At 36.9% G+C, this 25,983-nt stretch overlaps 1 protein-coding gene across 1 annotated transcript in view; it reads left to right on the forward strand.

Annotated features, from left to right (window-relative positions):
- Window positions 1-25,983, forward strand: part of GUCY2D (guanylate cyclase 2D, retinal) — a 37,244-nt gene that overhangs the window by 5,373 nt on the left and 5,888 nt on the right. The window contains exons 7-12 of the mRNA XM_003768758.3: window positions 19,905-19,985; window positions 20,500-20,709; window positions 20,862-21,018; window positions 23,364-23,513; window positions 24,279-24,427; window positions 25,116-25,279. Of these exons, the coding sequence (XP_003768806.2) occupies window positions 19,905-19,985; window positions 20,500-20,709; window positions 20,862-21,018; window positions 23,364-23,513; window positions 24,279-24,427; window positions 25,116-25,279 (911 nt within the window). The remainder of the gene's footprint in view (window positions 1-19,904; window positions 19,986-20,499; window positions 20,710-20,861; window positions 21,019-23,363; window positions 23,514-24,278; window positions 24,428-25,115; window positions 25,280-25,983) is intronic.

Genomic DNA, 25,983 nt, shown 5'->3' on the forward strand with positions numbered 1-25,983 from the left:
TTAATCTAGTTCTGGTACTCTATGTAAGATTACAGGCAGCAGATAGCATTCTTGACACTTCTAGATCTAGAATATGGCTCTAAGGGAAGGGTGAATTTTCTTGTCATGAAAAGAAGCCTCTCCAGCAAATCAGTCATGATTAACTAAAGGATCTTGAAGGTAGACTTGGCAAATTGCCTGGCTAACAAGCTCAAGCAGCCATCACTCTCCATCCCTACATGTTTAGTGATTATGAACCCATGTGGAAAAGGAAGAATAGATTCCCTTTCTGAAAAAGACTGAATACCCTGGTGTAAAATGTGGTTTTCTGGATTGTTGTCATTGATGCAAAATGTGGGTTACTTGGGCTCCTGGGCAAGTATTTATAGTGAGAATATACCTCTCAGGGAACTATTGGGGGTTGTACAGGAGATGAGGTGTTTATGTCAGATTGTCCCCAGGCAGTAATTTTAACTTACCCTGGCAAAATGGCAATTATGGATTCTGGTTTAGGGTTGATGTACTTTGGGCAAGATTTTCTGTAGTGAATATTTATGAAAGATAGCATGATATGGTGGGAAGAGTGCTAGATTTGGAGTCATTAAACCTGGGTTTCTAAAGGTGTTCCAACACTAAATATTTGTATTTAAGCAAATTACTTCATCTTTATAAGCCTTCATCTTTATGTGACCACTGAAGCCCTTTATGTGACCATTAGGATACTGTGGAGTAACGATTAGAACTCAATGAAATTTTAATCCCCATGGGCAGCACTGAATATCAGCTATGCACTGGGGGGATCATTCTTTCTGACTCTCAAAAAACTGACTACTGCTTTCCTTTTTGTTAAGCATCTTTTCCAAGTGGCAATGCTAATCATCCAGTAAACAAGCATTTGTTTTAGTTTTTAAAATATTTTAATTTTTAAAATCTGTCTTGATTCATTTTCTTACTTTTCCAACCCAACTCCCCAAAATATGATCCATTACAAAAAAATGTATAGTCAATCAAAATAAATTTCCCCTGGCCATGTCCAAAAGAAATTTTATCTCATTTTGCATTGAGTCCCCCTCTCCAGAGGTAGGTAGTGCTTCATCATTAGTTGATCATTACTTTGATTAGAATTGAGCACCATATGTAAAATTTTCTGCCATAAAAGAGGCAAGAAAAAGCTTTTATAGTGGAAAGGAGGAGGGGGAGGAGGGAGACTGAGTGAACCTTACTCTCATCAGAGTTGCCTCAAAGAGGAAATAATATGCACACTTAATATAGGTGTAGAAATCTATCTTACCCTTCAGGAAAGTGGGGGGAAGAGGAAAAAGGGTTTAGGGGAAGGGGAGGGGGTGATAAGAGAGGGCATAGTGGGGGAAAGGATGGTCAATAGCAAAACACTTTTGAGGAAGGTCAGGGTGGAAGGAGAGAGAGAATAGAATAAACAGGAGGAAAATTAGCAACAGTTAGCAACAGTAATTGTTTTTTCTTTTTTAAATTAAAGCTTCTTATTATTTTTTTTCTTTTTTTTTGTTAAGGCAATTGGGATTAAGTGATTTGCCCAGAGTCACACAGCCAGGAAGTGTTAAGTGTCTGAGGTCAAATTTGAACTCAGATCCTCTTGACTTCAGGGCTGGTATTCTATGACTGTACCACCTAGCTGTCCCAAAGCTTCTTATTTTCAAAATACATGCATAGATAATTTTCAACATTCACCCTTGTAAAACCTTGTGTTCCAAATATTTTTCCCTCCCTTTCCTCCACCTCCCCCAGAAGACAAGTAATCCAAAATGTGTTAAATATGTGCAATTCTCGAATGTTTGTGGCAGCCCTCTTTGTAGTGGCTAGAAACTGGAAACTGAGTGGATGCCCATCAGTTGGAGAATGGCTGAATAAATTGTGGTATATGAATGTTATGGAATATTATTGTTCTGTAAGAAATGACCAACAGGATGATTTCAGAAAGGCCTGGAGAGACTTACACGAACTGATGCTGAGTGAAATGAGCAGGACCAGGAGATCATTATATACTTCAACAACAATACTATATGATGACCAGTTCTGATGGACCTGACCATCCTCAGCAAGGAGATCAACCACATCATTTCAATGGAGCAGTAATGAACTGAACCAGCTACGCCCAGAGAAAGAACTCTGGGTGATGACTAAAAACCATTACATTGAATTCCCAATCCCTATATTTATGCCCACCTGCATTTTTGATTTCCTTCACAAGCTAATAGTACAATATTTCAGAGTCTGATTCTTTTTGTACAGCAAAATAACAGTTTGGTCATATATAAAAAATATGTGCAATTCTTCTATACATATTTCCACAATTATCATATTGCACAAGAAAAATCAGATCAAAAAGGAAAAAATGAGAAAGAAAACAAAATGCAAGCAAACAACAACAACAAAAATGAAAATACTATGTTGTGATCCACACACAGTCCCCACAGTCTTCTTTCTGGGTGTGGGTGGCTCTCTTCATCACAAGATCACCTCTCTATTGAAAAGAGCCATGTCCATCAGAATTGATCATCATATAATCTTATTGTTACCATGTACAATGTTCTCCTGATTCTACTCATTTCACTCAGCATCAGTTCATTTAAGTCTCCCCAAGCCTCTTTGAAATCATGCTGCTGCTCATTTCTTATAGAAGAATAGTATTTCATAATGTTCATACAAGATAACTTATTCAGCTATTCTCCAACTGATGGAGTCTCAATTACCAGTTTCTTGCCACTACAGAAAGGGCTGCCACAAGTATTTTTCCATATGTGGGTCCCTTTCCCTCCTTTATGATCTCTTTGGGATACAGGCCCAGTAGAGATACTAGCAACAGTAACTGGGAAAAGAAATTTAAAACAAGTTTCTCTGATGAAGGCCTCATTTCTCAAATATATAAGGAGCTGAGTCAAATTTATTTTTTTTTAAAGCTATTCCCCAATTGGTAAGTGATCAAAAGATATGAGCTATGCCCAAAGGGCTATAAAATCATGCATGTCCTTTGATTTAACAATATCACTACTAGGCATGAATCCCAAATGAGATTTTAAAAAAAGAAAAGAAAAATATGTGCAAAAATATTTATAGTTTTTCTTTCAAGGCAAAGAATTGGAAATTGAGGGGATGGTCATCAATTATAGAATGGTTGAATAAATTGTTGTATGTGATTATGATGGAATATTATTGTTTTGTGGGAAATGATGAGTAGGATAATCTCAGAAAAACTTGGAACGTCCTCCATGAACTCAAACAAAGTGAAAAATATTGTATACAAAGTAATAGCAATGTTGTCGGATGATCAGCTGTGACTGATTGCTATTCTCAGCAATACAGTGATCCATGACTACTCTGAAGGACTTATGATGAAAAATGCTATTATCCAGAGAAAGAATTGTTTGTGTCTGAATACAGATCGAAGCATACTCTTTTTTTTAACTTTATTTTTCTTGAGGGTTTTTTTTTTGGGGGGAAGAGAGATCTATGTTTTCTTTCACAATCGTTTTCTATCAAATTTATACACCATATATTGTTCATCCATTCTGTTTAAATGGGCTCCTTCTCAATTTCTATTTTTTGCCACTTAAAAGAATTATAAATATTTTTTATACATTCTTAGAGATTGTTTTCCTTAAAACTAATCCTTCCCTTAATTTCCCTTCCCAACTAATTCCTTTTCCCCACTTCTTCCTTTTCTCTCCTATTTTCCTCAGGAGTAAAATAGATTGAAAAATAAGTTAGGCACTTTTGTACTCAACCGTGTGTTAATCATTTCAGATCAGAGTAAGTAAGGTTCAAATGCTCCTTCCATCTTCCTCTTGCTCCTTGTTTGAGTAGATATCTACTTGTGCACTTTGATTATGTGCACTTATGATAATTGTCCCTAACCTTTCTTTTTCTTCTCCCTTTCTCCTTAATAATGTTCTTCTCCTCTTTCCCTTCTTTTCTTAAGATCATGAAGATAGGGTTCCAAAAAGATTAAAGAAAAAGGAAAAATGTTCAAAAACATTTATAACGGCTCTTTTTGTGATGACAAAGAATTGGAAATTAAGGGGATGTCCTTCAATTATTCAATTGAATGGCTAAACAAGCTGTGTTTGGTATATGATTGTGACTAAGTATGATTAGTGCTATAAGAAAAGCTGGTTTTTAAAAAAACTGGAAAGATATATGAACTGACAAAAAGTGAGCTTAACAGAACCAAGAGGACATTGGACATAGTAAACAATAATATTGTATGATTAAATGTGAATGACTTATTTTGAAAAAATATAATGAAGACATAACAGAACCATTCCCAGACCTTGTCTAAATTAGATTCTCTTGATGAATCCTGATGATAGTAGTCAGAAAGATCACATGTATCATTTTTATGTATTTCAAGGTAAGCGGTTTATCATTATTTAGTCCTTTATCACCATTTATGTTTGACTTTATATGTTTTTCTTCACTTCTATATTTGGACTACAGAGAAATCAGCATTTCTCTGTAGCTCTGGCCTTTTTGTCAGAAATATTTGGAAGACCTCTATTTCAAGAAATGTCCAATTTTCACTATTATACTCCATTTTTCTGGTAAGCTATTCTTGCCTGTACATTCATATCCTTTGCCTTCTAGAATATTGTATTTCAAGATCTCCACTGTTTTACAGTGATGGCTGTTAATCATGTGTGTTCCTGATAGTGGCACCTAGGTATTTGAATTCTTTCTTTCTGGCTATTTGCAATATTTTTATTTTGATCTGAAAGCTCTCATTTTGGAGTTTCTTTCAGGATGTCACCAGTGGATTCTTTCTATTTCTACTTTACCCTCTGATTCTAAGAGATTTAGGCAGTTTTCTTTTAAGATTTTTTTGAAATGGCATATCTAAACTCTCTCTCTTTTGCTCTTTCTCTATCTTTTGGTCATGTGTTCAGCTAGTTCAGTGATTCTTAATTTTTTTTCTTCATTTGTTTTCCATGTAACTTGTTTTGCTATGAATCACTTTATATTTTGTTCTGTTTTTCAACCTTTTAACTTTTTTTTTTAATGTTTCTTATCATCTCATGAAGTCCTTGGCTTGGACTGATGGTCCATTCGAATTTTCAGGGAGTTTGTACAAAGCTGTTTATTCTCTTATTAATTCTTTTTTTCTCCTTAATAGCTCTCTTTTTTCCCCTCTCAAGAAGTCTCTTTTCATTTATAAAAAAATTTTTAACTCCTTTTTAAAAAACTCTTGCTTCATCCTTTTCAGTAATTTTAGTTGAATTTATGTCCAAGCTATTTTTCTTCTGAGACATGCTGTCAAGTATGTGCCAGGCACTATACACTGGGAATACAAGAAAGGCAAAAAATTATCCTTGCTTTTAAGAAGTTTACAGTCTAATGGGGAAACAATATGAAAACAACTGTATATGGAGAGGTGAAATATAGGATATGGGGAAGGCACTAATTCTTTGAGGAATCAGGAAAGGCTTTCTATAGAAGGTGGGATTTTAGTTGAACTTGAAGAAAACAAGAGAAGCCAGGAACCTGAAATGAAGAGGAAGAATATTCTAATTCTAAGAGACAGCTGGTGAAAATGCCTGAAGTTAAGAAGTGTCTTATTTGAGCAATAGTAGAGACCTTGTCATTGGAATACAAAGAATGTGAGAGAAAGGTGTAATATGACCAAAATCATGGAAGGGGGTCAGGTTGGGATCTACATTCTTTTCTCTCCGATTGCCTAGGAATAAGGGCTAACCTAGGATGAGGGCTACTCTGGAAGCTGAATTCTTAATTGCTCCCATTTGATGGTTGGGTGATAAGAGCTTTCCACTTATACATTTGGTTATCAGGAGTGAGACTTACTATTGGTGGAAGGTACAAACTTAGAGCCTCCTGAGAGTCTCTTGGCCCAGCTTGAGCAAGCAAGGTAGTACCTGAATGAAAGGGTACTTAAACCCTCATTCTGGTGGCTCTGTCTCTATTCCTAATTTCAAAATTAGGACTGACATTTTCCAGTCTTCTCTTAAGTAAATGGAGAAGAAAAATTGGCATCTTCCTCTTATTTAGTCATCATTTTCCCAAGTCTTTCACTATGTTCAGTTTCTCTTTTTAAAATCGGCTGCCCTTCAGCTTTTCCAATCATTTTCCATATATAATGCTTTTGTGTATGGAAGGAGAAGTAACACACAGCAAAGCTAGAAAGATAAATTTTTGTAGAAGACTGTTGTAATAATCTAGGTGCAAAGTGATAAGGACATGATTGAATATTGTAGTCTTATGAGTGAAGAAAAAGGGGTCAGATACCAAAAATGTTAAGATAAAAATGGCAAGAATTGGTAACTGGGAGTAGTTAGATGATATAGAAGATCACTGGCCCTGAAGTTGGGATGATTCTAATTTAAATGTGATGTCAGACACTTACACTTAAGCCTGATTGCTTCCCTCCACACCCTTATTTCCCCCCAAAAAGAACTCGCAACTGACTGGATATGTTGAGTAAGGGAAAATGAGTAGTCTTGGAGAATACCAATTTTACAAATCTGAGATACAAAAGGATAGTAATACTTTTGATAAAGAATAGGGAAGTTTGGAAAGAGTGTGGGTGTGTGACTTAGGAGTAAAGACAATGAGTTTACTTTTAGAAACATTAAGTTTGAGATGTCTTTAGGACATCCACTTTCAAATGTCTGATGACTAATTTGTGATCCAGGACTGAAGCTCAAAAAGAGAGTGAGGCTAGAAATTTGGATCTGGGAATAATGTGAATAGAGATGATAGTTAAATATATAGGGGCTGATAAGGAGAGAGAAAGAAAGAAGTAGGGAACAAGAGGAAAAGAGAAAGGGGAAAAGAGGGAGGGAAAGAAAAATAAGAGGTAGAAAGAAAACAAAGGGAAAAGAGCAGAGAGTCTAGGGCAGAACATCATCAAGCATTCACAGCTAAGTAATAGGTATCTGATGTGCCAGCAAAGGAAACTGAGAAAAGGAATAGTCAGTTAGGAGGCAGAGAAGGAGAAAGCATCTAGGAAGTCAGGGTGGTTCCATTGTCAGTTACAGCAGACAGACCAAGGTTTCAAGCTGAGAGAAGATCACCCAATTTGGCAATTAGGAGCACTGGTAACTGGAGAGAGCAGTTTCAGAGTAGGAAATAAGATTGCAAAGCGTTGAGGAGTGAGTGAAAGGAGAATTAGTGAAGACAATGAACATAGAGAACTTTTTCAAGGAATTTGGCTGAGGAAGGGAAGGAAGACATAGGACAATATGTTGAGAAGATAGTAGGATCTAATTTTTAAAAAAAGATTTGTAATGATTTAAGCATGTTTAAAGAATTTTATAAAGAGAATCAAGTAATAGGGAGAGGCTAAAGATTCAAGAGATAAAGATGCAATCTGCTTAAAAAAAAAAGAGAGAGGGGGGCGGGTGGTGGGATCAAATGGCCTATAGTTTGTAGACATTTTCTTTTCCTTTTTTTTTTTTTTTAAACGAGAGCAACATTTGCCAGTCTCCCATCTTGTAGTGTCTCAGTGACTCAGCAATCACATCCTCAAATTCTCTGATAATTTAATTTTTCTGGGCTAAGTGACTTTCCTCTAATGAGGATGGATGATCAAGATTCTCTTTAGTATCAACTCTCTATTATGTTTTTCAAACCTTAAAGCACCATACAAATGTTCACAACTGTTATTACTCATTTTTATTCTCTTATCTCTAGTACAAATGTTTTTTTTTTGTTGTTGTTGGAAAAAAAGAAGCAAAATAATAATCAGTCTTTCCTTCTCTTTGTTGTCAGTTACCATTGTATCCACCACCCTACTCTTTGATTCTCCCTCTTTTCCCAGTATAGAGTAAAAAAATTTTGTGGGGATTGAGTTTAGATTTCCTCTTCTGTTCTGAATTTTTTTTAACATATCTGACATTATAGGAAAGTGCCATATTCTTGAATTTTTTTCCTTTTTTTATTATAGCTTTTTATTTACAAGTTATATACATGGGTAATTTTACAGCATTGACAATTGCCAAACCTTTTGTTCCAAATTTTCCCCTCCTTCCCCCACTCCCTCCTCCAGATGGCAGGTTGACCAATACATGTTAAATATGTTAAAGTATAAATTAAATACAATATAAGTATACATATCCAAACAGTTATTTTGCTGTACAAAAAGAATCGGACTTTGAAATAGTGTGCAATTAGCCTGTGAAGGAAATCAAAAATGCAGGTGGATAAAAATATGGGGATTGGGAATTCTATGTAGTGATTCATAGTCATTTCCCAGAGTTCTTTCCCTGAGTGTAGCTGGTTCAATTCATTACTGCTCTATTGGAACTAATTTGGTTCATCTCATTGCTGAAGAGGGCCATGTCCATCAGAATTGATCATCATCTAGTATTGTTGTTGAAGTATATAATGATCTCCTGGTCCTGCTCATTTCACTCAGCATCAGATCATGTAAGTCTCTCTAGGCCTTTCTGAAATCCTCCTGCTGTCATTTCTTACAGAACAATAATATTCCATAACATTCATATACCACAATTTACCCAACCATTCTCCAATTGATGGGCATCCACTCAGTTTCCAGTTTCTGGCCACTACAAAGAGGGCTGCCACAAACATTTTTGCACATACAGGTCCCTTTCCCTTCTTTAAGATTTCTTTGGGATATAAGCCTAGTAGTAACACTGCTGGATCAAAGGGTATGCACAGTTTGATAATTTTTTGAACATAGTTCCAAATTGCTCTCCAGAATGGTTGGATGTATTCACAATTCCACCAACAATGTATTAGTGTCCCTGTTTTCCCACATCCCCTCCAACATTGCGCATTATCTTTCCCTGTCATTCTAGCCAGTCTGACAGGTGTATAGTGGTATCTCAGGGTTGTCTTAATTTGCATTTCTCTGATTAATAATGACTTGGAGCATCTTTTCATATGGCTAGAAATAGTTTCAATTTCTTCGTCTGAGAATTGTCTGTTCATATTCTTTGACCATTTATCAATTAGAGAATGGATTGATTTCTTATAAATTAGAGTCAATTCTCTATATATGTTGGAAATGAGGTCTTTATCAGAACCTTTGACTGTAAAAATGTTTTTCCAGTTTATTGATTCCCCTCTAATCTTGTCTGCATTGGTTTTGTTTGTACAAAAACTTTTCAATTTGAAATAATCAAAATTTTCTATTTTGTGATCAGTAATGATCTCTAGTTCTTTGGTCATAAATTCCTTCCTCTTCCACAGGTCTGAGAGGTAAACTATCCTGTGTTCCTTTAATTTATTTATGATCTCATTCTTTATGCCTAGGTCATGAACCCATTTTGACCTTATCTTGGTATACAGTGTTAAGTGTGGGCCAATGCTTAGTTTCTGCCATACTAGTTTCCAATTTTCCCAGCAATTTTTGTCAAACAGTGAGTTCTTATCCCAAAAGCTGGGGTCTTTGGGTTTGTCAAACACTAGAGTATTAAAGTTATTGACTGTTTTGTCCTTTGAACCTAACCTATTGCAACTAATCTATTTTTTAGCCAATACCAAATGGTTTTGGTAACTGCTGCTTTATAATATAATTTTAGACCTGGTACAGCTAGGCCACCTTCATTTGATTTTTTTTTCTCATTAATTCCCTTGAAATTCTTGACCTTTTGTTTTTCCATATGAACTTTGTTGTTATTTTTTCTAGGTCATTAAAATAGATTTTTGGGAGTCTGATTGGTATAGCACTAAATAAATAGATTAGTTTAGGTAGTATTGCCATCTTTATTATATTTGCTCACCCTATCCAAGAGCATTTAATATTTTTCCAGTTGATTAGATCAGACTTAATTTGTGTGGAAAGTGTTTTGTAGTTTTGCTCATAAAGTTTCTGATTTTCCCTTGACAGATAGATTCCTAAGTATAAAATACTATCAGTAGTTACTTTAAATGGAATTTCTCTTTGTAACTCTGACTGTTGGATTTTGTTAGTGATATATAAGAATGCTGATGACTTATGTTGGTTTATTTTGTATCCTGCAACTTTGCTAAATTAGTGGATCAGGGAACTTTTTTATAAGGAAAAGGTTGAAGTTCCCACCTAAGATTATCTGTCGCTTGACCCTGCACTTGCAATTCCATCATCATGGATGTTTTCTGTCTTTGGTTATTTTTTCTCTAACATTTTATCACTTTCTTGCCTTTATCTCATTTTCTTGATAACACATATTCGTTACCTTTTCTCAGTTTCATTCTGTAGATGTTATTCATCCTTCTAGCTCAATTCAATTCCCTCCCACTTCTCCAATCCACTTATACAATTGCCTTTACAGTTAATGCCTCTGTTCACAACAGGATTCAGAACTAGAAAGAATCTTGATAGAGATGTGCTAAAACTAATTTAAACAGGCTTGAGAGCTGACTAATAAAAGTCAGTGTAAGAATTTTTTCCTCAGAAATCAACAAATGATACAAATCAAAGCTTGATTTATTATTTCATTCATTTTCTAAAGTTAATAAACTGTTAATAATACTACATTTTAAAATATATGTGGATATATTGCCCATCCCTCCCCTTTATTAAACATTTTCCAACTCACTCTTTCATTGTTCTATAAACACTACTTGAACTCAGTAGAAGACTTATTATTATTATTATTATACAACCAGTTACTATGTCCAGATAATCCCCAAATATATGGCACTTGTCCCCCTTTTCTCTTGGCCATATCATGTCACATCAAGATTAGGGGAAAGGCACCTTGGCTAGTTTCTAGCAAATGGCCATTCATCCTCATAAAAGTGATCCAGGCTGATGATGACAATGATGATGATAAATCTGCAAATTACATTATATTCGTTATCTCATTTGACCCTTATATCACCTCTGGATCACTTTACAGAAGAAACTGAGGAAACTTTAGGGATAGAAATTATATAGGAGATAGAGATCTGTTTTAGGAGGTCATAAAAATAGTCTTATATTTTAAAAAATGCCATAGAATATTATCAAACTGCAACCACATATAAAATGATATGTGTACCCCACATAGATTGTTGACCCTTTATCTTACAAGGAGCTGTCTAATGCCTGACAAGCAGCAAATGCCAATTAGAAACAACCACACTAACTCTCAACACCTTTCCACAAGCCTGTTTCCTTGTTAAGTCTCTTTCCAGATTCAAAAAGGCAGTCTATAATATATACTGATATATACCTTACTAAAATTGTAGAAATTCTCTTTCTCTTTCCCATCATACTCAGGCTGAAGTAGGGAAAATTTCTACCTTTTGGTGAGCTTTCTCTCTTTTAATCATTAAATGAGCATACTTTAATAGAATTATCAAATATCATAAAAACACAGATATGTATTCAATGAGGCATATAAGGTATATAAAGTATATAATAGACAGCTGATTCATTCATTCCCTTCATCCAGGTTGGAGGTGAAAATGGGAAAAAAAAGTGATGAGATTCAGCAATTCAAGCAAACAAAATAGGAGAAAGAGGTCAAGAAATGAGCTGAATTTCACTTTGAGCAACTACTATAACTTCTACTCCTGGTATTTCTCTGAACTGGTCAGGCCTTGCTTCTGTTGTACTTGCTTTTGGTAGCAAGAGTGCCAATGGGTTGTATTTAGCTCCGGATTAAGGTAGGCAAGATGACGTAACCCCTGAAAGACTATCCTTTCTCCTTCAGGATGCCATTTAGTTTTTCTCCAAAGGAAAGCTCCATTAAAATAAAACCAAACCAAATCCATAAATGAAGGGAACTCTTGGTAACATCTGGCCATTAGCATTCTGGTATTACTACAAACTAAGTTTCCATGGCAATGTCTATGTAGGAAGGTTAATTTCCTATAAGGAATTTGGACTATATTCAGAATCTTAAGAATTTCAAAGGATCTCAGAGACTAACTCAGATAATTGGATTTTATTTGAATTTTACTTCTACCATTTATTAGCTGTCTATCACTTGAGTAATCCCTTCTCTACTCCAGGATTTAGTTTCTCCATTTGTGAAATAAGGAGGTAGGATTAGATGATGGCTATGGTTTCTTGCAGCTATTAACTACTGAGTTCCAAGTATTAAAAAAAATTTGGAAACCATTCCTCTCTAAGGGTTCCTAATCTTTTATCAATTAGAAAAAAGTCAAACCTGGAGGAAAGAGGTGTGATGAGCAGACCTTTGTTTGGGTTAGACTGGTTATAGATTCTAGAAGAAGGAAAATGGTTTCCTCTGCTTCTAAAATTCTGAAGAATAGGCTTTAACCAGGCCAGTCTCAGTGATCATCTCTGAAGGAGGAGAAGACAAATCTGCCAGAAACAATTTTTATTAATTTAACATTTTTAAAAATCTAAGTCATTTCTAAATTAGAGAGAAATTTCCTACTTTGCTACCATGGTTTGCACATGTTTCTTTACCCTGAGCATGATTTGAAGTAACATTTAGGATAATCTTGAACAAGATAAATGTCATAATATGCTAAAATACAGTTTGGGTTAATATTCTACTCCAAAAAAATAAAATAATATTCACTTAATAACTATTCAAGTCCTTCCTTAGTCTCTGCCTTCCAGGATGGAAAAGGTCTCCTTCCCTGTGACCTTATCCTTTCTGAATAATAAAAAGACTACTTCCTTCTGAATAGAGAAGAAGCCACTTCTTTTAGGTAGCAATCCAGTCATTCCAGTGGTGGAGTAATGAATTTAATAAGATAAAAGGAACTCTTTGTTCAAGAGTTGGTTTCTACTCTTAATCCATTTCCCTAAAGAAAAATTTTGATTTTGGTCTACATACTTTCAAAAGGAAAAGCATGAAAAAGATTTTTAGACTACAAAAATTATTAATTTCTTCTATTTCTAGAAAAATTCAAAAGGAAGTTTTTCATGTATTTTGCCAAAACCTTTGCATCTACCTTAGGGATCCTCTAATCTATTCCAACCCTGTCATTTGACAGATGAAGCCTAAGGAGGATCAGTGCCCAAGTTCATGATAGTATTAAATGGCAGAATAAGGTTTTTAACTTGAACCTCAGATCCAGTTTCCTTGTACCATGATGAGGTGGAAGTCATGGATCAATTTTTCTTTTACCTTATTATCTCAAAGGATCTAAAGCAGGTATGCTTTCAGGGCAACTTTGAGAAAGGATATAGTATGATTTCAGCCATCTTCTACTTGATGATAATGGAAATTCCTTAAAGAGAGATATGAAGAAAATAATATGTTGGAAACTTAATCACATTTAAATGCAATTAGTTAGTGGTAGAGGATATATAATAGGAATAGAGACTGGGCCTGTGATTTTGGTGGTAGAGGAAACTCTCTAACCATGCAAGTCTACTACTTATAATTAGAGTTGCCTAAGACAGAGGTGTCACATACAGTCAGCTGCCCAACAACCAAGAAAGAACAGACACAAATTAAAATGTAATTGAGAAATAATTTTAAAAATAAATAAAAATACAACAGAACATAGATAATGTTAACATGTGATCTATCTCAGTATGATCCTTATACTTTATGTTGCTGTTCAAATATTTCAAATTCTTTGTGACCCCATTTGGTGTTTTTTTTAATATGAAATGTAGCAATATTTATTGATTTTTTTAAAAAAATAGCTTTTTATTTTTCAAAATACATGAAAAGATAGTTTTCAAATTCACCCTTGCAAATCCTTGTTTTCTGAATTTTTCTCCCTCCCCCCCCCGACAGCAAATTATTCAATATAGATTAAACATGTATAATTCTTCTAAACATATTTCCATATTTATCATTCTGCACAAGAAAAATCAGATCCAAAGGGGGGAAAATGAGAAAAAAAACAAGCAAGCAAACAACAACAAAAACGGTGAAAATACTATGAATGTGGAACATTCAATCCCCATAGTCCTCACTCTGGATGCAGATAGCTCTCTCCATCACAAATCTATTGGAATTGACTTGAATCAGCTCATTTTTGAAAAGAGCAAAGTCCATCACAGTTGATAATCACATAATCTTGTTGCTGTATACAATGTTCTCTTGGTTCTACTCCTTCACTTAACATCAGTTCATATAAGTCTCTTCATGCCTTTCTGAAATCGGTCTGCTAATCATTTCTTATAGAATAATAATATTCCATTACATTCATATACCATAACTTATTCAGCTATTTCCCAACTGATGGGCATCCACTCAATTTTTGCAGATGAGAAACTGAGGCAAACAAGATTAGGTAACTTGGCCAGGGTCACCCAGCTGGTAAATGTCTGAGGTCAGATTTGAATTCAGAAAGATTAGTCTTCTTGACTCCAAGCCTAGAACCTGGCTGCCCAAGTGTTAAATCTTTCATTTAGTTTTTTAACTTTAAACTATGTAAAGATAAAAAGATACAGGATTATTCTTGTATGTAACCATGACGATGTTGAGCCATATGATACATGGCAGTGCTGCCTTGCATGATTCATGAAGTTCAGAGGATCACAGATTTGAAAATGGAAAGAACCTTAATTCCATTAACTTCCTTTCTTCTTCTTACAGAGACTTAGGTTAAATGATTTACTGAGGATCACACAAGGTAGCTGAATTGGAATTTGAACCTGAAACCTGTAACTCCATTGTTCAATCTTTTGCATTGCTCCATGGTTAAGTTTATGGGCCAACTTTTCTATAAAAGAGCTACTTCACAGCAGTCCTAATGCAAGACAGATTGACTTCTACTAAATGTCTTAAAACATATTACATTTTAACACAGACCTCTTTGTCTCCACAATCTATAACTACTTTTGTGAAGGTTAATGGCCCATTTGTCAGAAACCAGCCAAAGGGCCTTTCCCCTAATCCTGATGTGACATGATATGACTAATGGAGAAAAGGGGACAAGTATCATATGTTTTGAGGATATCTGGACATAGTAACTGGGTATATAATAATAATAATAATAATAATAATAATAATAATTTTTTGGTCTAGATGTATGACCAGTATAGAGAACTCCTGATAAAGAAACTCCCTCTAACTTTGATACCTGCTCAGTCCCTTACATCTTCAGAGGTAGTAGGTGGTCCTTTGGAGAGAATGCTGGACATGTAGAGAGGGAGACCTGAGCTCAAATCCAGTCTCAAACAATTACTATTAGAATGATGCTGAAAAAAATCACTTAACCTCTGTTGCCTCACTTCCCCCATCTGTAATATGGAGTTAATGGCAGCTATTATTAGAGAGTTGATAGATAGAGCACCAACCTTGAAGTAGGAGGACCTGAGTTCAAATCCAGCCTCAGTCACTTAACACTTACTAGTTGTGTGACCCTAGGCAAGTCATTTAACCCAATTGCCTCCTCCTCCCCCCCACCCCCAGAGAGAGAGAGAGAGAGAGAGAGAGAGAGAGAGAGTTCTTTGTTCAGGGCATTGAGAAGCAATTAACTTCTCTCAAGGACTCTCAAATTGTCTCTAGGCCATTACATTTCAGAGGTAGGACTTGAAGCCCAATCTTCTTGATTCTGAAGCTACTTTTAATTATTATTTATAATAACTATAATAATAAAAATAACAATAACTTGGTGACTAGAATTATCTAGTCCAGAATTTCCAGAAGCTCAGTGTCTTTCATGAACTAAAAGACAAGAAATCCCTTTTACTACAAATAGAGCCCTCAAAATATCCTTGGTCAAAATATTAGTCAGTTAATAAAGTATACTGAACTGGAGTGTTCTCATAGGATGCCCATTATTATCCAGACATAACATCAATCCATGAAATCTTAAGAACAAACAATCCTTCTTCTCTAGGGGCAAATATTTTTAAAGATGTTGTCATACAAAGATTTATCTTTCCAAAATGTATGGCAGAAAAACTTTCAAAATACAGAGACTTACCTGAAAAAAGTAAAAATTATATGGAAACAGAATAAAGAACACATTGCCTTCTGTCTATTACTGGGGTTGTTCCAGGGATTCTTTCAATGATCCTACAAAGATGAACTTACATACTAATTCTTTAGTATAAAAAGCAGTGCAATAGTCCAAAAAACATTAAATGTAAAAGGATAACAGTAGAATGCTGTTTTTTTTTCTTTAATTAAATTTTTTTTCCATTTTCAAGCTTTTTTTTCCCTTCCCACATTTCCCAACCCACTAAGGGGAAAGAAAGAGAAAGAAAAAGAAAAACAAACCCTTTGTAACAATAAACATAATCAAGCCAAATAAATTCTCATATTGGGGCCTAAAGACTGTTTCAAAGAACAAAATAAACATTTTTTCTATGACAATAATAATAGCTTACATTTTATATAGATAGACATGGGATCTGTTATTTCATTAGTATAGGTAATTCCCAGATGAAGAATTTTCCCCTATTAATGCAGGCTAGCGTTTTCTCTTTGATTCAGAATATTAGAAATCTGCTTAGACCATTAAAAGATTAAGTGACTGGACCAGAGACACACAGACAATATCCAACAGGTTAGGAACTGACATTTATACAGGGCAATGTGTTTTACATAAATTATTTAACTTAAATCTCTTAACAGCCTTGTGAAGTTGGCACTACAAGTATTATCATTTCACAGATGAGGAAACTGAGGCTCAAAGACATTGTGATTTCCCCAAGGTGACCCAATTAGTAAGTTAACCAGAAAGAATTCAAACCCAAATCTGTCTGATTTCAAGTCCCTGAAGGAGAAAGAAAACTCTGATTTTTTTGGGTATTTTATAAGGGCACAAATATGGAAAAAGAAGAAAGCTCAGTTTTATAAGGGGGAGTGCAATTAAAGATGCTGATGAATTTAGTTTTAACTTAGAGATTCCTTCAGGACATCCCTCTGGAGCTCACAGGATCATGTAATGAGTGAAGTCTAGAAGGGACCTTAGAAAGCATCTGGTTTTCAGGAGAGCATTATATATGGCAACAACAAGACTACACAACAATCAATTCTGATGGAAGTGGCTCTCTTCAATATTGAGATGATTCAAACCAGTTCCACTTGTGCAGTGATGAAAAAAGTCATCTAAACCCAGAGAGAGAATTGTGGGAACAGAGTGTGTAACACAACATAGTGATGCTGTTTGAGTGGTCTATATTCCTGGTGGTCTAGTAGTTAGTGTCTATAAGAGTGAGTTATTAAGAATCCCCATTAAATCAGCCGCAGGTTTTAGGAGTGAAATAATTCACTCATTCCCAAATATTAGTTGCAAAATGAAAGTTTATTCTAGATAGAAATCAGTTTACCCAGAGACTGACTTCTATAGTGGCAGATCTATGGAAAATGGAGTTTTGCACTGAGAATGCAGTTCTCAGTGGACAGAAGGTCCTGGGAGAAAAGGGATCTGCCAAGGTCCATCTGCAAAGACTTTAGTTAATGGAAGCTCATTATATTGGGTGTCTTGGTGGGGGTTGGGACAGCCCGAGCAGATCAGAACCAGTGGGGGCTGGGCAGCCCAGGTTGGCTCTGATCCAGCAGGGGCTGGGACAAGCCCAGATCTCCTATTGGAATTCAAAGGGATGCTTTTTGACCAGGATTTGTAATTGAATCAAAGGCTCTGGCATCCTGGAAAGACAACTTGTTTGGGGAGGATATGCCTCAGCCAGGAGGGGCTGGGAATCACAAATCATTAGAAAATACAGTTTTTTAAAAGGACCATAACCCACTTCAATAGCATTCTCAAGCTCTCTGTTGTTATTTACTTGCATTATGTTTTCATTCTCAGCTTTTCTTTTTCTTCCTTCTTGATCTGATTTTTCTTGTGCAACAAGATAATTGTATAATATGTATACATATATTGGATCTAACATGTATTTCAACATATTTAACATGTACTGGACTACCTGCCAGCTAGGGGAGGAGGTAGGGGGAAGGAAGGGGAAAATTTGCAACAAAAGGACCAATGTTGGGAAAATTACCCATGCATGTGCTTTGTAAATAAAAAGCTTCAATAAAAAAAAGCAATTGAAAAAAGAAAAACAAAAGGAAAACAAACAAAACAACAACAAAAAGAAATCATCTGGTTTTGTTTTCTTTTCCTCGCTTTGATTTCTTTGCATCTAGTTTTAACCCATAGACACAGAATCAACAAATAGAAATAAATCTATATATAATAGAACAATTTCCATGCAGCTATGTCCTCATACTCAGATTGACAATACCCTGGAGTTTTAGCAAAGACACAATTCTGATGTTAAGTTCCACTTGATTATTCCTTCTTTCCCACCTTCCATCAAGAGGGAGCAAAGCAAAGGGGTCTAACCCCCTAATTTTTCTGATGAAGAAACTAAGGCCCAATGACTAAAAGTGTGAAGTGGCAAAAATAGGATTCAACCTTAGATTCTCCGATTCCAAATCTGACATTCTTCCCCTTTGTGTTGTTGTTCAGGGGTTTCCTTGGCAAAGGCACTGGAATGGTTTCCCATTTCCCTCTCCAGTTCATTTTATAAATGGGGAAACTGAGACAAAGAGGGTTAAGGGACTTGCCCAGATATATACAGCTACTGTCTTTGAACATAGGAAGATAAATCTTCCTGCCTCCAGTCCTGTCATTCTATCCACTACACCACCTAGATGCCATTTTTCCCTCTGTACATATTATATCTCAATAGCTGCATATATTAATCTGAAAGTTATCAACACAGAAGGAATGATTTAATAAAGTTTCATGAAAGGGATGCAAAGAGAGAAAGCATAGAGAGAAGGGGAGAGGACTAGGGTTAGAAGAAAGTAGTGAAGCTCAGTCTAGCTTACTTCACCATAGAATCAGAATTCTATTTCTTCATTCTACAGAGGGTGTGGTTGAGGAAAGGGGCAGGGACTTACATCTGGTCACAGAGCTAATCAGGTATAGTTGGAATCAGAATCTAGGTCTCTTGGTTCAGAGTCCTTTCTGTTGTAATAATGAGCACAAGATAATAATTATAATACATTAAAGTGGTGATTATAGTGAATTATAAAAGTTAAGTGATGGGTAATGTTGAGACTCCAAGAACAGAACTCTCTTCTTCTAGCTTGCCTCTAGACTGATAGTGATTGATAACCCAATAATAATCGAGTGGCCTATGGATGACAATGACATGAAAATTATGATAATGATTACTGTGATTTTATACTAAACCCAATTCCCAGTAACCTGTGGAATGAATGTGTTCCAGCCAAGTTAGTTGGTTGTAAAACTGAATTTCAGATTTGGAGCCTCTTTTTCCCATTGGGGGGGGTGAGGTAGGAATAATTATTCTTATAATTATTACATATTTTGTAATATATATGTATAATATATTATATATAATATATAATTATAATAATTATTATATAGGAATCATTATATTAGTAATTCCCATTATTAAATAAATAGCTAGGTGGCACAGTGGGCAGAATATCTGGTCTTGGAGTCAAGAAGATTCATTTTTTCTGAATTCAAATCTTGTTTCAGACACTTACTAGCTTGTGTGATCCAGGGTAAATGATTTAATCCTGTTTGCCTCAATTCCTCATCTACAAAATGAGCTGGAGAAAGAAATGGCAAACCACTGCAATATCTTTGCCAAGAAAACCCCAAGTGGAGTAATGAAGAGACTAACAATAACAACATAATGGAATATTTTCTATTATGTCATAAGAAATGATGAAAAGGACAGTTTCAGAAAAGTCTGAGAAGATTTATACAAAATGGAGCAACATAAAATGAGCAGAACCAAGAGAATAATTTCTATGATAATAACATTGTAAAGACAAACATCTTGAAAGACATAAGAACTCTGAATGCAATGAATAACTGATTCAGAAGGACCAATCCTCATGCATTTTTGGACTTGCCAATGATAGGTTTTTTTTTTTCCTTCTTGACTACATATCAGTTACAAGGAGAGAAGAAGGAGAGAAAATACATTTTCATTCATTGAAAAAAAAAAGGAAAAGTAAAGAAATTCCAAGAAAAAATGGAGAAGTTTTGCATTTCCTTCCTTTGGGGGAAAGATGATCCTACTAAATATTGATCCCTTTTCTCCACTCCTTTTGTTCTAGGGAGACTGGGTTTGGCTGAAGAAATTTCCAGGTGACCAATATACTGAAATTCGTCCTGCAACCAAAAAGGTCTTCTCCAAGGTGAGAAAAATTTAGGAAAGTAGGAAAGAGCTTCATCCATTTAATGTTCCCAAGGCGTTGTTGAATAAACTAATGAATAAGTGAGGAAATGGATGCCCTGTCCCTGAAGGAGTTTACAAACTAGTAAAATAGGTTTCACTATTAATAACACAACATGTTATGTTGAATTAGTAAAACCTAATATTAGAAGGTAAGAAAAAGTTCTACCCTTCAATCTTTGTCCCAAACCTCTCTTTATTTGTCCTTCTTTCCATAAACCCAATAGCATCCTGATGGTCTTTCTTCCTCCTCCTCCTCTCAATGACATTTTCTTTCACAGAAAGCTTTTTCTCTTTGTAAAAGGAATTAGCAGTGAAAGACTTCTCAGATCTCTCTCTCTCCATCTCTTCCCTTTTGTCTAGGATAAAAGGTCCTTTGGCAGCTTCATTTTCCCCTCCAAATCCCTATCCCCAATCAGGAAGTCCTCCATGAAGTCTAATTGCCTTTTTTTTCCTTCCACCCCCAAATCTCATAGCTCCGGGAGCTCCGCCATGAGAATATAGCTCTCCTTGCGGGGCTTTTCCTGGCTGGGAATTTGGAAGGGGGATCAGGAGGTCCAGGAGGAGGTATCCTGGCTGTGGTCTCTGAGTACTGTGCTCGAGGATCCCTCCAAGATCTGCTCACTCAGAGAGACATAAAACTTGACTGGATGTTCAAATCCTCCCTCCTGCTTGATCTCATTAAGGTATGGGAGTGAGAAGGAGAGGTGTCCTTGGGAGGAAGCAGATGAAGGGACTAATGGGAACCAGAACAGTCCAGCAATGGCTATCCAGAGGTAGGAACTAAGGGCTATGGCTACCCATTTTCAGTGAACTTCTAATGTTTGCTGCTTCTAAGGGCATACGCTATTTGCACCATCGTGGGGTTGCCCATGGGAGACTCAAGTCCCGGAACTGTGTGGTGGATGGGAGATTCGTGCTCAAGATCACAGATCATGGTCACGGGCGGTTGCTGGAGGCTCAGAGAGTGTCCTTGGAGCCACCCCAAGCTGAGGGTACAGGCCCTTCCCAAATGTTCACATGTCCCTTGTTCCCTAACAATTCCCCTTCTCCTTGTTCCCAGGTACCTCTTATTTGTCTGTTTTCCTTTACTCCTTCTAGTGTCCTTATCTCTTCTAAGGTACAATTCATAGTTATCTTACAGAGGTGATATATTAGGACCCCTAGAATTGAACTTTGAAGATCTGGCTTTGAATCTCAGTTCTGCTATTTATCACTTGCATGACATTGAACAAATGTATCCTTGCCACTCAAAGGGAGTCCCAGTGATTGGACACTTACTTTCAAGGATCGGTCCTTAGTCCCCTATATCCAGGGTAGGAATTCATCTTCCCCATCTCTAAATCTTCTCAGGGCCTAACTGGAAAGTAAGAAGTTTCCAGAGCTTCTTATAGTTAGTGCAGTAAGGGCTCAATACTTGGAGCAATAATTAAGACGATTTTAGTTTCAGAGTAATTTAGAAAAAAAGTGGTATTATGTCTCCCCTTATAAATCAGCAAAAAACAGAGATGAAAGCCCTACCAGCCAGAAGTTAGGAGATTTGGATCTTATTCCTAGTTCTGTCACTGGGTAGCTTAGTTTCTCTCTGGGCCAGGAAAACAGAAGTAACACTGACCAAAAAACTCTGGCTGGGAATTTGGAAGGGGAGGAATCAGGAGGGCCAGGAAGAGGCATCCTGGCTGTGATCTCTGAGTACTCTACTCAGGAGGAATTAATCTGGCTGAACAGAAGTAGAATTCAATTCAGTGCAAGGAATTAAGTGTCTATTGCAGGCAGACTAAATGTGAGGAGACAATATATATATATATATATATATATATATATATATATATATATATATATTTTTTTTTTTTTTTTGCTCTGGATCTGGTGATTTGTTTGGAGTGTGGGTTTGGAAGTGTCTCCATGTGAAATCTCCCTCCATTAATGCTGACCTGCAACTCTTTTGTAACTTAACCTTTCAGAGTTGTTTGGGGGAATCAAGTGGTTAAAGGGTTTGTCTGTGTTTTCTCCAGCTTGTATGACAGTACTTGAAGAACACAGTTTTTTTTTAAATACTAAGGGCAGTTTTTAGCCATTACACAATACTTCTGTGGAGGAGATACAATTTAGACAGTACCTGTCGTGATGAAATCTACAGTCAAGGGGAATGTAGATAGCATCCACAGAGAAGTACAATATGAACTAATTAATACTAATCACAACATTGAGGTATAAAAAAAAAGTCATGTTTGAAGTCTGAGGAGAAAAGAGTCATTTGCCTACTTTGAGGCCCTGGAAAGCTTCCTTGAGAAGGTGAAAGGATGATAAATTCAGTTTGTGACATGTTAAAAAATATGGGATTGAGGGGGCAGCTAGGGAGGACCTGAGTTCAAATTTGACTTCAGACATTTAACACTTTCTAGCTGTGGGACTCTGGGCAAATCATTTAACCCCAATTGCCTCAGAAAAAAAAAAGGAAAGAAAGAAAGAAAAAAAAAAGAATAAGGGATTGACCTACCATCTAGGCAGAAATGACCTTAGAAATCACCTAATCCAAAGCTTCTAAACTGTGGGTCACTGAATGTGGGGGTCATGAAAAATTTGGCAATAGTAAAGGTGTCTTAATGCAAGAGTTCAAAATTAATTCAAAAGCAAATGCAAGATGAATCCAAGGTATTTCTGCAGTGCTTTCCCAGGTTGTGACATACATTGGCTCTGAACATACAACATGAGCACTTTGAATTCCATATGCTTGAACACTGCAGAAACACCTCAGCTCAAATTCAAGACTGGGTTGGGTAAGAATTTATTTCTCTGACAAAGAGGTATCACAAGTGGAAAAAGGTGGTTGTTTTTAAGTTTAAGAAGTCTTATAATCCGTCCTTTCCCCCTCTACTCCTTTCTTTTTACAGATGAAGAAATCTTCAGAATGGTAAAATGAGAAACTTGGAATAGATAATCTTTAAGTTCCCTTTTTCTGGAATCTTATAATCATAAGATAGTCTTATGTCTGAGGGACTGAGGATTTCCTTCTAAGGGGAAGAAGCTGTTAGGGAGCTTTGGTACAAAGAACACGAAAAGGATCTTTAGTTTTGACTCCATAGGGAAATGACTTTAGGCAAGGCTTTTTGCCTCAGGGCATTGGACCTGATGCTCTCTGAGGTCTCTCATCTAACCCTCTGATTCTATGAGGATCAAGTTTCCCTACAGTAGAAACTTATCCTGGTTCCTGGGATGGTCAGTGAGGTGGGGGGAAGCAAGGAGTGATACAGCATCCTGGCTTTGGCTCTCAATACTGCATATTAAGAGTTTTCCTTTTCCCTCTGTCTCCTGTGACCACACCTCCCCTTTCACTAAGACCGCTTGTGGACGGCCCCTGAACTCCTGCGGAACGAGACTTTGGAACGACAGGGGACTCTGCAAGGAGATGTGTTCAGCGTGGGCATCATCATGCAAGAAGTAGTTTGCCGCTGTGAGCCTTATGCCATGTTGGAGCTGACCCCAGAGGGTATCTCCCCAGATCTCCATTTTGGGCTTGTTTTTTGGGGAGGAAGTCAGCAGGAAGACCTCTTCTCTTACAGAGGGATTGTCCCAGTCCTGGGTCCAACTGGGCATTCCCTTTGACCTTTCCTTCACTCGCAGGAATAGTAAACTGCAACTCAATAAGCCTTTTCAAATATTGATGCCCCATTTTCTCACCCTTCTTCATGCTGGAGACTACATACTTTTGGGGAACTTTTGGAGGAGTACCTGGATTGCTAGGATGGGGTAGAGGATCTGTATAGGGGCAAAATTAAAATGTTATCCTCATTTCTGGATAGGGCAGAGACATTGGGAATCTTGGGAATTACCAACCTCATTTGGCATTTGGGCCCATCTGTGACTAGCTCTCCAAGGTCAAAATGATAGTGTCCTTAAGGCACTTTTACTCTCACACATACAACACATACCTGTTGAAATTCATCTACAAAGAAACCCACTAAAACTCCCAGCTCCTAGACTTATAATGCCCATTGGCCCATTGCTGTCAGCATCCTAGTTTTCTTCACTAGGCTCCCCACCTCCTTAATATCTTAGTCTCTTTTCAATGGATCCCCAAAACCCTTTCCCCTTAAATATCACATTCTCTTCATCACAACTGTCTCTTCTCTACCACTATTCCCAACCGCTTCTCATGCATACTTCCCAGAAGCCACTCTTAGATCAGCTGGGATTAAGGGATGATTTTGAATTGGTACTTATATTCTGGACTCTATCCTCTCTTTCCCCACAGAGATTATCCAAAAAGTGCAGAGTCCCCCACCAATGTGCCGACCCTCAGTGTCCATAGATCAGGCTCCCATGGAATGTATCCAGCTCATGAAGCAGTGCTGGGCAGAGCAGCCAGAACAAAGGCCCACCATGGACACAACTTTTGACTTGGTCAGGGACTGGGGGGGCTTCAGGAATATGTAGGAGCCGAATAATCTCTTACCCCATAGACAAGAATTAGTGTAATTTTGCACTAGGCCAGTGATTGGGGGTTGAGGGAGACATTAGAGTAGATGGTATGTGTGTGTGTGTAGGGGTACCTTTGGCTGGAGTGTAGCACCTGCCTAGTTCCTCGGGGGGAGGCCCTGCCAGTGAGAGTAGAGTCAGGACTAGAGATAGACAGGTAAGGTCCTAAGGCACATTATATGGATGGAACAACCAGGAATACTTTTTCAAATCACTTTTTGTAAGTGCACATATTTTTAATGGCAGAAAACTGTGTTTTTGATGCCCATAGTAGTTATTTTTTGTTACATGTATTGCAGTCACAGTTGAAAACCATCAACAGACCGCAACAGAAACAAGGAAGGTGGAGGAGAGCATAATTTTCAAACAGGCTTAGAGCCTGCTAGACATAAAAAAAATGTCCTATGAGAAGAGGAATTGATAGGACAGAGAAGGAAAGTTCAACTTTACTGGTTAAACTGTGGGGAAGGGGAAGAAGGGAGAAAGTCCTTGTTGGGATAGCAGGTGACAGAGTTAGATAAGGAGTTGGGGGTTGGGAAAGGATTAGGCTGCAACCCTTGAATTGTTGTAAGATCAAGTCCTTAAGAGCCACTCTTTTTGGCTTCCTACCCAGTTCAAGAACATCAATAAGGGACGGAAGACAAACATCATTGATTCCATGCTTCGGATGCTGGAACAATATTCTAGCAACCTGGAAGATCTGATTCGAGAGCGGACAGAGGAACTAGAGCTTGAGAAACAGAAGACAGACAAACTTCTCTCTCAGATGCTACCCCCGTGAGTGACTCTGTGGGGACACTCTAGTAAGGTGAAGAAGAATGACTGTGGGTGGAGGATAAGTCTGAGAATATTCATTAAAGAGCAGGGAGAGGAGACAGTATGAAGGATGGATGGGCATGAATAATAGACCTGAGGCTGTCACCAAAGTACCACATTTAATCTTGGAACTTCTCTAGGCTCTATACTGACAATTCCTTCTACTAGTTCCTCCCTGAGAACAATCAGAATTTGGCTACACTGCTGGATTTTGATTAATGCAAATAATGAATCTCTTGAAGTAGTAGCATGTATTTAAATTGACACTATTCAAAGTTATAATTATGTAAAATAGGGTCATTAGTTCCAGCCTAATGGAAATATGCAGTATGAAATAAAATAATGAGACTCTGTCAAAGGATTCCTTATTGGCACTTAATTGGGACCTAGGAGCAGCGAGTTGGTGCAGTGGATAGAGCACCAGTCCTAAAGTGAGGAGGATCTGAGTTCAAATGTGACCTCAGACACTTAATACTTCCTAGCTGTGTGGCCTTGGGAAAGTCACTAAATTCCAATTGCCCCAGAGGAAAAAAAAGAAGAAGAAAAGGGGAGAAAAAAAATCTTAATCGGGACCTAGAGAGCTAGGTAATAAGCACAGAAAGAGGCAACAGATTTTGAATTTATTGAAGATGGCTGATCACAAGCATCCAGGGAAATGATGGGAG

This window comes from Sarcophilus harrisii, chromosome 4, assembly GCF_902635505.1.
Source record: "Sarcophilus harrisii chromosome 4, mSarHar1.11, whole genome shotgun sequence".
In the NCBI taxonomy this organism is placed as follows: domain Eukaryota; kingdom Metazoa; phylum Chordata; class Mammalia; order Dasyuromorphia; family Dasyuridae; genus Sarcophilus; species Sarcophilus harrisii.